The sequence below is a fragment of the Aphelocoma coerulescens genome, chromosome 5 (assembly GCF_041296385.1).
Source record: "Aphelocoma coerulescens isolate FSJ_1873_10779 chromosome 5, UR_Acoe_1.0, whole genome shotgun sequence".
Classification (NCBI taxonomy): Eukaryota; Metazoa; Chordata; class Aves; order Passeriformes; family Corvidae; genus Aphelocoma; species Aphelocoma coerulescens.
This window is the reverse complement of record NC_091019.1, coordinates 40249630-40263593: the sequence shown is the minus strand read 5'-3', so window position 1 is coordinate 40263593 and position 13964 is coordinate 40249630. Positions and strand designations below refer to the sequence as shown.

At 35.9% G+C, this 13964-nt stretch overlaps 1 protein-coding gene across 4 annotated transcripts in view; it reads left to right on the top strand.

The window, feature by feature from the left end:
* STRN3 (striatin 3) overlaps positions 1–13964 on the top strand; it is a 62539-nt gene that overhangs the window by 9432 nt on the left and 39143 nt on the right. For all 4 annotated transcript variants that reach the window (XM_069017747.1, XM_069017750.1, XM_069017748.1 and 1 more), the window contains exon 2: positions 10170–10273. In XM_069017747.1, the coding sequence (XP_068873848.1) occupies positions 10170–10273 (104 nt within the window). The remainder of the gene's footprint in view (positions 1–10169; positions 10274–13964) is intronic.

Sequence of the window (13964 nt, the reverse complement as noted above, 5' to 3'; positions counted from 1 at the left end):
TTTAAGGGGTATGACACAGCAGATTGGAACTTCACCTTAAAAAAAAAAGTCCCAGTGAGGTGTGTAAATAGTGTGATAGATATATGTGTGAAGTTGGGTAAATGCTTTTTGTTGTTTCTTGTTTTCTTTGTGTGGATATTTTTTGGGGTGTTTTTGTGATTTGTTTTTTGGAGTTTTTGTTTTTTCTTTTGGTACAACAGCTAAAGAAATAATCAGGCAATAAGTGTAAAACATACTGAAATAATTTTTATAAAATAAAAATTTATGAATCTTTTCTACATGGAGGCACAGAGAAAATAGAAATGGATTCACAAGAAGCTATCTATTACTCTGTAGTCTAATCTGCTGCTATTAAGTTTGTATGTTCTTCCCATGGTTTTTCTTAAGGCATCGAACTTAAATGAAGAACTGGACCCTTGAAACTGAGGGAACTAAGGGATTTCTTGGTTCTTAGTAAGGGATTCTTAAGAATGGCTGTGTTAAATGAGAAGGAAGCCAGTGCTATCTCTACTGTAAAAGGTAGAATGTAGTCAACATAGCTAGTGTCTACTAAGAAAGGCAATGACCCTTTTGTTTAATAACTGAGGCAGACCACTAAGCAGGTTATTGATAGTAGGTATCGAAGTACAAGTAGTTTGATAGTTTGTTGGTGGGTTGTTGAATATGCCTGTCCAGGGCTGGAAGCTGTTCTTGAAAAATTAAAGTCAGAAGAAAATGTACAAGAACCCTTGCAGTGTAAATTATGAGACTCAACAGTTGCAAAGTAATCCTGACCTTTCTTGAAGAATTTCCCTTACAGTTGTTCTGGTTCCACTGCACTTCAGTCTGTGTTTTGCAATCAGTCTGTGCTGTAAGTTGGGACCATTCCGTAGCATTACGTGAAAATTGCAGACCTATCTTGGGTACCCTTATTATCTGTATTTCAGTAATAAAGAGAGAAGATAAAAGCATATTCAATATGGTTATTGTGGCATGGTTAAATATGAGAGTTTGGGTCTGGACAGACAACTACTTTGGAGACTTCAAAGTCAAGTGAAATTTCTTTAGGCATTATTTTAGCATTACTTTATGTAGAACATTTCATTAATAAATGACATTGGTGGTGATACTAAGTGTTTTCAGAATACATGCTGCCCTTTAGTGTCATAGCCTGTGATGGCCAAGAGAAGTTCTCAAGTGTTTGAAACACTATCTAATCTGTGGTTACAGGGTATTTTGCTGTTGGCTGTCACACCTGGTGGCTTGAGTCATACTTGTCCTCAAGCTTGTCTGTGTCTACTTTCATTAGCTGTTCTGCAGAGAAGGTATTGCTCACAAGCTTTGAATCTCTCAAGCAGTTCTGGAATGATGTACAAAATGTTTCAAAATAGAAAATTTGTATAGGAAATGCTGTGTACAGTCTTGTTAATTGATGGAGGGAATACTTAGTGTTGATAGCTGATATTTTTGGCAAGAATCAGCTTTTGTCACTGGTGTTGAAGCTGTGTTGTGAGTTTTTTCCAGCAAAGACATTTGGAAAATACCACGACTTAACGGATTTTAGAAGTGCAAAACTGCAGTAATTTCTCACCAATTGATAGTCCAATAAAAATTTCTTTCCATATGTGAAAAAAATACTGATTTTTGGCTGACATTTGGAGAGATGCCAGTTGACTGGAAGCTGGCTAACATTCCAGTTTTCAAGAAGGATGACCCTGGTCACAACAGGCCTGTCAGTCTCTCTTCAGTGACTGTAAAATCATGGAGATTATCCTGGGAGCCATTGAAAAATAACTGAAAGACAACACAGTCACTGGTCACAGCCACCATGGCTTCATGAGAGGAAAGTCCTGCTTGTCACACCTGATTTCCTTTTATGACTGGGTAACCCACCTTGTTGATCAAGGGCAGCCGGTTGATGTAATCTTTCTGGATTTCAGTTAAGTTTTTGATACTGTCTCTCACAAGATCCTTCTGGACAAAATGTCCCGCACCAGCTGGATAAGCACATCATGGGATGGGTGATCACCTAACATCTTGTGTGAACTTTTTTCTGTAAAAGGCATATGAACACTTATATTGTTATTTTTTAATTGGAAAAATTGATGTGAAACAAATAAAAATTCCATAGAAAGTCTGTTAAGGAAATAGATTTAGGATTATTAGTTTTACTTCGTAACTCGATCTTCAGAAAGTTCTTTGAGGAAAGATAATTATATTGTCAGTCTGAATTGTAAAGAGAATTAGTTTAATTTATGTTTGTTTTCAGAGCTCTCTTAAATTATTGTTAAGAGCATGACTGCCTTAAAGTCTTTGGAGCTTGTTTTCAGACATGTTTCATGGATTATTCAACCTGCTTAAGAAAGGCGGTTGAAATACAGTGTTCAGACACTTCATAGACTAGTAAGTGTTTACAATTAGTAAGAATTAACTTTTGCTGCATATGTTTTACTTGTCTGATTATCTTGAGTGATGGCATTTGATATTTGAATGGAAAGATTGTAATTCCTCAGTAGAATTATATTGATACTGGTGAAGAAAATAACTTGGAGATAAAAATGAGTGAGCATTTTTTGAAGTCAAAATGAGCATTTGTGTCTAGTTAGGTAATGTAGTGGCTCCAAGCATTCCTGTTAACTGTCAGTTGAATAAAGAAATAATGCCTGTTCAATGGCCTTCAGATAAAATTTGCTGGATCTTGGGTCTGATGTCTGATTGTGGGGAGAAGGAGAGCTGGTATATAGAAACAGTGACTGATATTTTGACATTGTGATGGAGCAGTATGGTAGTTCTTTTACCGTCAGTTGATGATAGTGACCAGATTAATTTCATTTTTCCTGAAGTTAATATTATATTTGAGTGTTACAGAATAGAATGCTCTTTCAGGAAAATGAAAGTTCTTTTACACATTCCTAGGCAGAAACTTACTTTTCTGAAGAAGTGTCTCTGGGACTGAAATTGAAAAGGAAAACTGATTTATAAATTAAACTGTGCTCAGTGTTTGGTAAATTTTTAACTGAAACAAAATTTTAGAAGTCTGTTCTTGCATGAAGAACACTTTGCTACAAGAGTGGTCAATGAACGTTAAACTCCTAAGGCACTTGCATTTATTATTAACAAAAGAAGGTTTTATAGTTTCCAATTTTTAGACTTGTACATTTTAGTCCTTGAGGAGAATCCATTGTTTTTAGTGCCTTCATCTATGTCTGGACATGTAGTCTGTCTTTCCCGCCGTTCCCCCCCCCCCCCCCCCCCCCACTTCCACTAGCTTCTCTGTACTGGATATCAAGTTTATGGACAGACAGTTGGTTTACTTTGTTTACAATCCATGATGTTTAGAGGGTTGTTAGACTTTAAAAACACAATTATGAATTGTATGAGTTTTGTTACTGTACTGTTCTAAATACATTGGTTAAGAGAGTGGCTGTAAAAATCCTAGAAAAAAAATTACTCCATGAAAAACTTCTAAGGAGGAGTGACAGAATGAAGGCAGTTGTATGCTGGATTTAAGTTGTAACTTAGAAGTTTGACCCTGTAGCACAGAAGAGGATGTAACTGAAGGCTGGATTTTCTGTAAGTTGGTCAAAGAAGCTGATTAAACTTGACAGTACTTGGCCCTGTAGTGAAGAGGGAAACCTTTGAATGTGAGTGATGTGGTGAGAGTTGGAAAGAGGAAGGACAGATTAAGGAAAGGAGAAAGTTTTACAAGCCTGGTCTTTCCCATACCCACTGCAGGACTGATGGGACTTACGGATGAGTAAATCCTCTTATATGTCAGTTGTGTCATTAACCTCCTTAGAGCTAGCTGGGTTTCTTGTTTCTGCTACTCTGTCCAACAGTTGCTCAAGTATGTCACTTTTCTAGTGCTTAGGATTTGCTTTAACAAGCTATCAGAAAGCAATCACTTGAGTCTTTGAAAAAAGTATAAATTGGGGAGCAAGAAATGATCATCAGCGCAAATGGAAAATATCTGTAAAAATGTAACCTTTGGGAAACATCAGAGTAGCTTTGCTACTCTAAGTGTTCAAGTTAACTATCCCCGTAGTTAACTGCCTGTTCATAAGGTTGTGCAGAAAATTACCTTCTTTATTTGCAAATGTTGTTCAAATGTACACTGGTATTAACTAGTTGTTAAATTTTTTTTCCCCCACATCTTTAACCTGAGATTATTTTATGAAATAAAGATTTTCTGTTAATGTATGACGTGCTGTTTCTATATTTTTTTTTGTCTTCCAATTGCCTTTTGTTCTACAGGGTCTCTAATATATCTTTGAAACACGTATGATCCTGATGTTGCCAGTGACATCTATTGTACTGCACAACTTGCTAGAGAATCTCGAGACTTTAATTTACAAAATAAAGATTTATTTTTATTTATAGTAGTCAAAGCCTCTTCTTTTAGTCCTCAGTTGACAGTTTAGGGATTAATTGCAATCACAATAAACACATAAACATAATCAGATCTATAAGAGTGCACTAATAGTCAGCTTTTAGTTGTTCTGAAGGAGATGAGGTTTCAGACTGTATTTGTTGAAAACTGAGGGTGAAGGCTTCTCTTATGTTGAGTTTCCCTTTTGTGAATGGGAACTGGAACATTAATAGCTGCACAGGTGTGTTCACTCTTAAATGACTGTTAGGAGTCAAATCTTCCACCTCCCCAGTATTTTTTAGTTTTCCAAAACAGTTCTACTTCACCTTCAGCATAATAAACATCTAAAAGTCAAGATTAGATTGATATTATTGTGTGATAAAATGTTCCTGTTGTTTTGAGTTCTGTGACGTGTCCTACTAGGATAAGCATATGCTTAATGTGTGCACTGAGTAGTTTCAGTGTATTGCACTTCTTTCAAAATTACTGGAGGCCTTTCTTGCCTTCCTTCTAGAAGTCTGAATAAACTTTAGGAAAACAAAATACAAGCAGTGCATAGCTGGCATTACTTTACATGTAGTAGAATTTTTTCAAAATAATCTTCTAGAGACTAAGAGTTAACAATGTTTAGAACTGCAATGGAAAGAAAGTATTTTCTGAGTGTGGTCCTGTATTGGTAAACTCATTAGAATTTGATTGTTTGAATTGTACAGGAAAGTGTTAGTGTTTCAACAGTGGAAGAGAAGGCTTTAAATCAGTCTTCTGTGCTTTACCATCCAGGTTTCTTTCATGCCTCTTTTTTCCTTTAATATGTTTCACTATGTTTGAGATGCTGAACAAGTATTTAAAATACTGCATTTCAGGAGTTATTAATAAGATAAGACTGTCAAATCCTATATGGATAGCCTAATTATTATATAACCTTTAGTTTACACATGCAATTTTACCTGGCCAAAAAGCTGTAATAATTTCCCTTCTTTTTCCTCAATGGCTAAGAGAAATATGTTTGATTGGCGTGAAGATTGTCAGACTTTTCTGGGCACTTAAAGCAATAAAGTGCAGTTTTAATGTGAATGCTGCTATGGGTGGTGCTGTATGAAATGTAGGTAATAATTCTGAAGTTTTAGGAGTTTCTTTCAAAATAAGTGGGGTGGAAAAAATCCTCATTTTCTTCCCAGGAAACTTTTTCTTTAAACTGTGATATATGAGTTTATATGTGAAATACAGTATTTTTAATAATTTAAAGTTATGTGCAGGTAATTTAGTAAACTAAGTCTTCTGTTACACTTCATCAAACAGTATAATTGTATACTAGGGATGTGGAGTATCAGTGTAATAAGTGATTTTAATTATTCGTATAATTTAAGGGAAAGTTCAGTTTCTTGTTTGAGGTCTTACTGTTTCGATGAAGGACTGTTGACTGTTTTGAGTATGGTCAGACTTCCTATTTAAAAGATAAAACCCCTTTCAACTACAAATTGTATGTATGTCTGGAATGCAACATGCTATTAAAACAATACTAAGTTTACAAAGTCTAGAATATTACATGTTAGAATTTTTATTTGTTCCTTTCTTTACATGCATTCTGTAGTTTTTTAACCCCAGACCATTCTTTGTCCTGGGATCCATACTGTTCAAGTAGCTATTCAGTAATTCTTTTTATCCTTGAATTCCATCTTGCCTAGTTTCAGGCATTATTTAATGCATCCTTGCACAAATACAAAGTATCTGTCGCTCTAACTACTTCTCAGTGCTTCCTGAATTCACTTTCATAATAAAGCTGAGCAAGTTGGTGTGGTGGTACTCTTACTTGCAGCTGAGGGCCAAGGTGTAGAGAGACCCCAGAGTTATTTAAATGTCAATTTTGTAGAAACACATGGATCTCAGGGATTTGTGAAAATAGTGAAAATACGAAAATTTACAGGCTGGTAGAAGAGAAGGAACCTGCACTGAAAATGAAAGCCTTGTTTAGGCTTTGAATAATTCGAAATAATTCGTCCCTACCCGTTTTGAAAAATCTGACAGAATCTGTGCACAGCTAAATTCAGCTGGATTTTTTAATACATGAGTGGCCATATTTTTACTTACAGAACTGCTACATGTTTTGTAAAAGAATGTGTTTTTCTCCCCCTTAAGAAATGTTCTTGCTAATACATTTTTAAAAATACATTTTGATTGAATTTTCAGTTCAGGAGAGTTAAGACTTATACTTCATTTGACTTTCTTAGTCTCTCTGCTCATGTGTCTGAAACCCTTGAGCTCTGGATGTGCAGGTTATGATATCATGGTCAGTTTAGGCTGATCTAAGACCATGTTGTTACTGAAAGGGGCTGTTACTTCAGTATCCTGTTTGCATCCCTTGTGCCAGCCTGAATTACTCCCGTGGCTATACAGACAGAGCAGGATCAGGAAACTAATGTAATTCAGAACCGAGTAAAAAATAAATAGAATGGTTTCCTTGGTAGACTTGATGTGTGTCAACACAAGCAGCTAAGTCAGCACAGTAGAAGGAACAGAAATAGGAGGAGGAGGGTTGGTCCTCTTAGTATCAGCCTGGGGACTTAGAAATTGGTTTAAGACAGTGGAAAGAATTCTGTTGTAACTGGGGAGGATGGAGTGTGGGGTTGAAAGGTGATTACAAAATTGTGTGCCATTTTGTTTCCCAGTTTTTGTGCTAGACAGTCTTAAATCATCAGTATATTTACAAGTCATATCAAATCTATCTCTCCTGAGATCAAAGGAAATGAATATGTAATAATTGTGGAAGTTGTATTGTCTTTGTGTATGGAACCCAAGTTCAGCACCCCTGAGGGCTATCTGTTTACTTTGTTTTTATTGACTCTGAGATTTTCTGCTTTTCAAAAAAGGAGGTGTGTTAATTCATAGGGCTCATGGTCATGCAGTACATCAGAGGATATTTTTGACTGAAGGAAGCTCAGGATGTGCAGGTTATGAGATCATTTTGACTGAAGGAAGCAAGCTGATTAATATATAGAGCAGATTTTTGGTGATCTGAGTCTTGGTTTTGTATTGAAAGTCTTGATGACTAAGTATTCCTCAAATCTAAATTGATTTTCTGTGTTTCTAAAGATTGAGCTCTTAACTTCTGCATAGCTAACTTCTGTTATGTTTTAGCCATGTGATGGTTACAATGAGAAAAAAGTAATAAATCAAACATGTATAAAGCAATTACAGAAAGCAATTCTAAAATAAGTCTGCTAATATTGACAAAAATGCCAGAGCCTCAACTACAAAGTGTGTTCTTGTGTGCTAACCCTTCTGTTCAACCTATTGGATCCTGTAAAGATTGTTATAAATACTATTGTATGTAAAAGGGGTTTTTTAAGCTCTTTTTGTAAAGCAAATTCTTGGGGTTTTATTTTGTTGGGGTTTTTTGTTTGTTTGTTTTTTTATACCATTATTTCTGTAGTATATTGATTCTCAAGATTACATAGCTCATTAAATTGTCTGGTTGAAAAGTAAGAGAGCCAGGCAATACCTTATAAGTATGGAGAGTTGATTCTGCTTGGTCAAGTACTCCAGAAGCATTTCCATAAGTGAAAAGTTTGGCTGTGGGCATTTAGTAAGCAGATGCCTTGCTCTGTGTAGGTTACAATTACATTGTTTTCCTCTCTGAGGTTGAAATAAAGCTCAACAGTTGCAGCTAAGATTTGTCAAATAGTTATGAAAGGTTGCTGGCCAGTGGAAAAAAAGTAAAGGGGAGACCATCGCTTGCAGAAGACCTTGTTTTGGTAAGAGTTGAGAACTGCCTTCAGTTCAAAGGGCATTGGAGCTTTCCTGACGTTCATTAGATAACTACCAAAGTAGTTCTGAGTTTATTTTTGTAAATAGACTCTGTGGGCAGCCGGTAACTTCCAAATGTTTGCAGTATGCTGTTGGGCATATGTGCAGGTAATATATTTTTTAAAAACCTACATTTGTAACTATTTCATGTGTACTGTGGTATTTATGTGTACTGTGGAACAACTGTGCACTGACTAGTGAAAGCTGGGATAGCATGTTAGTCTTGTGAAATTGATCAGTTGCTGCCCTAGGTACCAGAGGAGTGGAAATTGCGTGCAATTGTAGTTTTCGGCAGAAGGCTGTTAACTTTCTATTTGATTAGTCAGTTTTGGAGTGTTTTTTAGAATCTAGCAGAAGTGCAGTTGAGTATGGTTGGTGTTGTTGGGTTTGCTGATTCTGGTTCTTGTTCTCTACCTTTTATTTTGACATATCTGTGCAATCAGTACAGACTCTGTTTGGGTATGTTTGGGTTTTTTTGGTGCCGAGTTGGTGGTGTTTCCTCCCCACCCACCAGACCCTCCTTTCTTATCATGCACTTTGGTTCCTTACTGTTTCTCACCAAGTGACAGTGGTTAGTTGACTGTGCTTTCATGACAGACTTTTAACTGAAGTACTCATAACTGCCTTGTTCTCAGTAGGATTTTAATTGAATCAGTAGTTAGCTTATGCAAGGTAAAGGAACATAATTTAATTTGGTTCACCATTGAGCACAAGGCCAGAGTGGCTAAAATCAGGGCTGATGTGTGAAGTCTTTACACTGTGATACCACTTGGACTCAAGAAAGGACCGATGCAAGAATGTTATCACCGTGGTTAGACTGTTTCAGGCTGTAACCACTTAGCAATGAGAATGTTCGACCACACCCTTTACAAAAATCTTCTAGGATAGATTAGGTGCTGAGTATAGCACTTCCTCCCTCCCTCCCCCCCATGCCTCGTCCTTTAGTACTGAAATGGTGGTGTTGCTCTTGAGCTCAGTAGAGCAATGTGGTCTCTACATTACTTTCCTTATTCTATTTTTCTTAATTCCTTTTCCAAGAAATTTTATATTGAACCTAGTACTGCATTAGCTATTCAATTATTTCAGTCAATTTAAAGTCATAGAGAGGACAAATGAGTTTGTATACTGATGTTCCTGTAATGATGGCCAGTCCACTAATGTCATTAATTGTTTAAATTTTCTATTCACATCTGCAGATTCCCTTGTCTTTCCTAGAATTTCAGCTTGCAAAAGTCAAAACACAAGTCCTTTCACTTTGTAGTGAAGAGACTACGTTTTTCCTCAACAAACTTACTACCTTTATTTTTCAACTATAAATTTCTTGTGCTAGTTGAGATGGCTTATATGTTCTGCTGAATTTATTATCACCTACTAGGTTAGCAGGCAATCTTCCTTGCTTCTTTCTAAGTTAAGGTAGTATGACTGGTGCTTTAAAAAAATAGCATTATTTTTCTCCATATTGAACAGCATGCTAAACCCAATTGTCCCTTGATATTCTAACATTCTGCTGTTTTCAGTAGTAAGTAAAATGTGAAGCCATGAAATAGTTGCTTCCTGTATAATGGATTTGTGAATTCTGTGTTTGAATTTATGCAATCATTTCTGTTCAGTATGGTGGCATTAGACGCTGAATTGCTGATTGCAGTGTACCTAATTTAATATGGCTTTGGGTTTGGAAGAAAATGTATAATAGACCTTATGCTAACAACGCTGTAAAGACAAAATTGTGTGCATATATGAAAATGTTTCATATGATTGCTGTTTGTGCCTTCTTGTAGAGTTACTATACAGACTTTAATACCTGTTCATCTTGAACAGAAAATAATACTCTGTCTAGGGCAGGAATACTTTTGTTGTTAATGACTCGCTGAAATAATTAATGCAAAACAGGTTTTTTTCATTTTCATTTTCTTTCTTCTTTTTTATTTTTTTCCTTCTGAGACATACTTTTTTGCTTTGTTTTGGGTACAGAATGGAATAAAATATGTTTTTGCTTTTTTTTTGTGTGTGTTTTCAGGCTCGGATAGCGTTTTTACAAGGTGAAAGAAAGGGCCAAGAAAATTTGAAGAAAGATTTAGTGAGAAGAATAAAAATGTTAGAATATGCATTAAAACAAGAAAGGTAGGTATACAAATTGTTTCGTTTTTTTTCTGACCTGGAAAACTTAACAGACTAAGATGAATTCACTCACATTAAGTGAACTGTCCTTATTAGATGATTGTGTTATTTTGTGTAAAGTGTCATTAAGGTTGGTCCTCTTCACCTTGTGTTTTCTGACAAACCTTAGTGTTTTCTATAATAAAATGTTGCATAATTCTCAAAATGTTTGGACTTTTGTCTTAAATGGACAAATGGGACTGTTTACCTTTTCTGAGTTCGAGTTATGGTATGCTGAGTAAGAATGAACATACCCAAAGGGTTCTTACCTTATTGCTATACCTTTATCTGTGCTTCGGTTGTATTAAACTTGAAAGGATGAAAAATTCTGCTCTCTTGATCCCTTTCAACTATTTTGTATGTGTTGCATGATGAAAACTATGTTTTGTGACAGAACAAAATCCTTTAAGAATTGTTTTTGCATTTTGAAGTTGTTTGGTTTTTTTTTCATGTGGCAGATGCTTGCATATTTAGCCTCACTAGGTACGTTTTCTGTAGCATTAATTTACTGCATAAAAAAATTAAAATTCTATTCAGTCTGTACAGACTAATGCCCTTCAAACCTACGTGTTCTTTTGTTGCCTGGTTATTCCATTTAACCAAAACTGGTAGTTAATTTTGTAAAATCACTTGGGAAATTACCTTGTCATGTCCCTCTACTTTCAGTGCTCTCAGTTCTTATTTTTAATTTTATCTTGCTCTTAAAAGGTAGCTGAGTCCAATGGTAAAACATTTTGACAATCAGGCAACAAAATATGTAGTCTTTGTTTATTTTGATTTTGGGGGACCATTCCTGCCAGAGTAAACTTAAAATTTTGTAGCAAAATGTAGTGAGGTTTCACTTGGATATTTTTAAGTTAGTTGTCCAGGCATGTCTAAATATATTTTACACTATGAATCAGTCTTATGAATAAGGGACTACAGAAATACATTTCAGTTGTTTTCATATTAAAACCTAATGTTTTGGTAAGATGACTTCGTTCTTCTGTGTGAAGTGTCCAGTACAGAGGTGCTTCAGAAAACAGTGTATATTCATACAGAAAACCATATCAGCACATCATATATTTTCTGGTGAAATAATAGGCAGAAAGGATCTATTGCTTCATTGAGCCCTTTTAATGGAAAGTAACTCAAGTTTTCCAGACAGTGTAAGACTAAGTTTCATTGTCATATCCTAGAGGTAATGTGCAAGTCACTGTGGGTTCAAGGCAGATGAAATGTATGCAGGGTCTTGGGGTGTAAAGAACATTGAGCATATCAAAGAAATTATATGCTATTATGGCAGATGCAGGTGTCTTGCATGTAAGTAACTTTCTGGAGGAAAAGATTTTGCTTATTTTGGCAGTAATGAACTGTGTGCTGCACGGGGACTTTTTGCAAATGTACACCATAAGGCAATGAGAATTCCCTGCTTATTGAGATAAATCAGAGGCACTTAATTTCAGCTGGAGTGTGAAGCCATCCTATAACAGGATGTTTGAAGTTGAATGGCTTTGGTGAAACCTCATTCCTTTCACAAAATGAACCTGCGTTTATAGTCTCCCTATGAAATTCTAAAATTCATCTGATGGGCAAGAAACTTGTAGACACGTACACCAGAAGAATAACAGGAGGAACATACCGTTTGCATTAGTTCTTACGGCTAGTGGGTACAATCCAACACTGCATAGTTTTCAAGACAAAGATCCTGGCTTAAGTTCCAGTCACAATTCTCATTAAGATTACTAGAAGTGGGAACTGAAACTTGAGTTGACTGGTGAATGTGTGGGAGGCAACAAGGAAGCTACGAATACCCAGTAGTTTGAGGGGATCTAACTGTGAAAGTATGATGGATTGAGTAATTGAAAGCAAGCAGGTACTGACTTGCCAGTAAATCATCCAAGAATGATACTATGTTGGTTTCTTGCTTGTTGCACTCAGTGTTCAGGGTAATGCATGTTGTTATTTTTTTGTCATTGTTCCCCTGAGTGAAGAATCACAACTAAAGAAAATACACCAGCTCCAAAGCAAAATGAATTCTGAGAATATCAGACCTGAAGATTGTTGACTGCAAATTTCAGTGTTGCATCTGATTCCCCCCACCCTCTTTCTCCTTTTCATGTTGCTAACTCCCTTGTGCCATCAAAAAGTTTCATGTAGTGCAATACCGATTAGAAGGAGTCAGGAACAAACTCACTCAGACAACAACTGTTGTGATTTCTCAGAAGAAGGTTATGAAGCAGAACATCAGCATGTAAGATTAAATAAAATGCAGTAGTTGTTACAAAGTAGTTTAATATTTATAGTATTTATCTCTAAGTATATGTAATAATGTTTTAGACAAGTAAAATGTTATTATTTTAGTGTCCTTAAATGCTTTGATATTTCTGGATACTTTTTTCAGTAATAAGATTAGGTCCTATGCAGTTATATGCACGGGGTTTCTTTGTATCTAGTGTGTATTCTTTTATGGTGCTTTGCAGACCCAGCCAGATGCTGTCGGTTGTGTACTCTGAGCCACTCTACTCCAAGCTTCATTACTATAGCGTTGGGCTTAAATTAATGAGACTTGCTGAAATCATGAAGCTGTGGCTCTATTTTAGCTTCATGGGCTTTGGACTGGAGCTAACTTACACCGTTGCAACTGAGCGGTGGCATTCATTGGTTAAAAAGCAGGAAGAAGCTAAATCAAGTTAGGGTGTTGTTGCTTCTACTCTTTTTCACTCTCAGAAACCTAGCCTTAGATAAGTCAATACTCCAAGGATTGAAAAGTTGCCCCTTGTAGAATTCAATTACTCTGTGGTGTGGAGGAGTATTGTCACTGACTTGTCAACAACACTGTAGCTTGTTAGTGTTTTTTAAGATATATAGTAATTACCCCAACAGGGAAAGAAATAGATGTGCGAATATGTAGTTGATTGGAATTTAGTAAGATTAATTTTTGCTGTGAAATTGAAGTTGTGATGTGAAAGACAACTGGTCTCATTGCATGCAGCAATATTTTGGCTTATTTATAGTGGCTAGTCATTGGTATAATTCTAGATCAGATACATCATTATCTGCTCTAATGAACAATTAAAGCAGAATTTTAATTAAATGTTTTGAAATTGTAACTCCAAAGTGGAACAACTGCTCCTAAATAGTGTCACAGCTCTAAATTGAACAAATTTAGGTTGGCTTTTCAATTGTAGTGCTCTATTGGCTTCACTTACGAATTGAGCAAAAAATATTTTGTCAACTTTGTTTAACTTGAATTATTTTCATTTTGGTTGTTTAGGTTTGGTTGGGGTTTTTTATCCCCCCAAATGGACAGTACTTTATAGGGCATGTAAATTGTAGTATGTACTTCCAGCCCCACACTAGCTTGACAAGTTTCTTAAAGGGGTTTAGGTTTATTTATACCCTGAGGCAGGTCCATGGGAAAACGGGATGATGTTCTCAGGAGATTAAACAACAAACTTTTACTGGCAAAATTTAGAAAGTAAGGACAAATTTTAAACCAAACATTCAATCAAAGCATTTCACAAGGCATTGACTTAGCAAACTCAAACATGTCCAACTTCAAGTTAACCAGACACACTTCAGTTGTCTTGAGCCAATAATAATTTTCTCCAGTCTCTCACTGTACTTTTCATATCTGGAAAGCTTGGTGGAGCACTGCCCTATTAATGTGGCA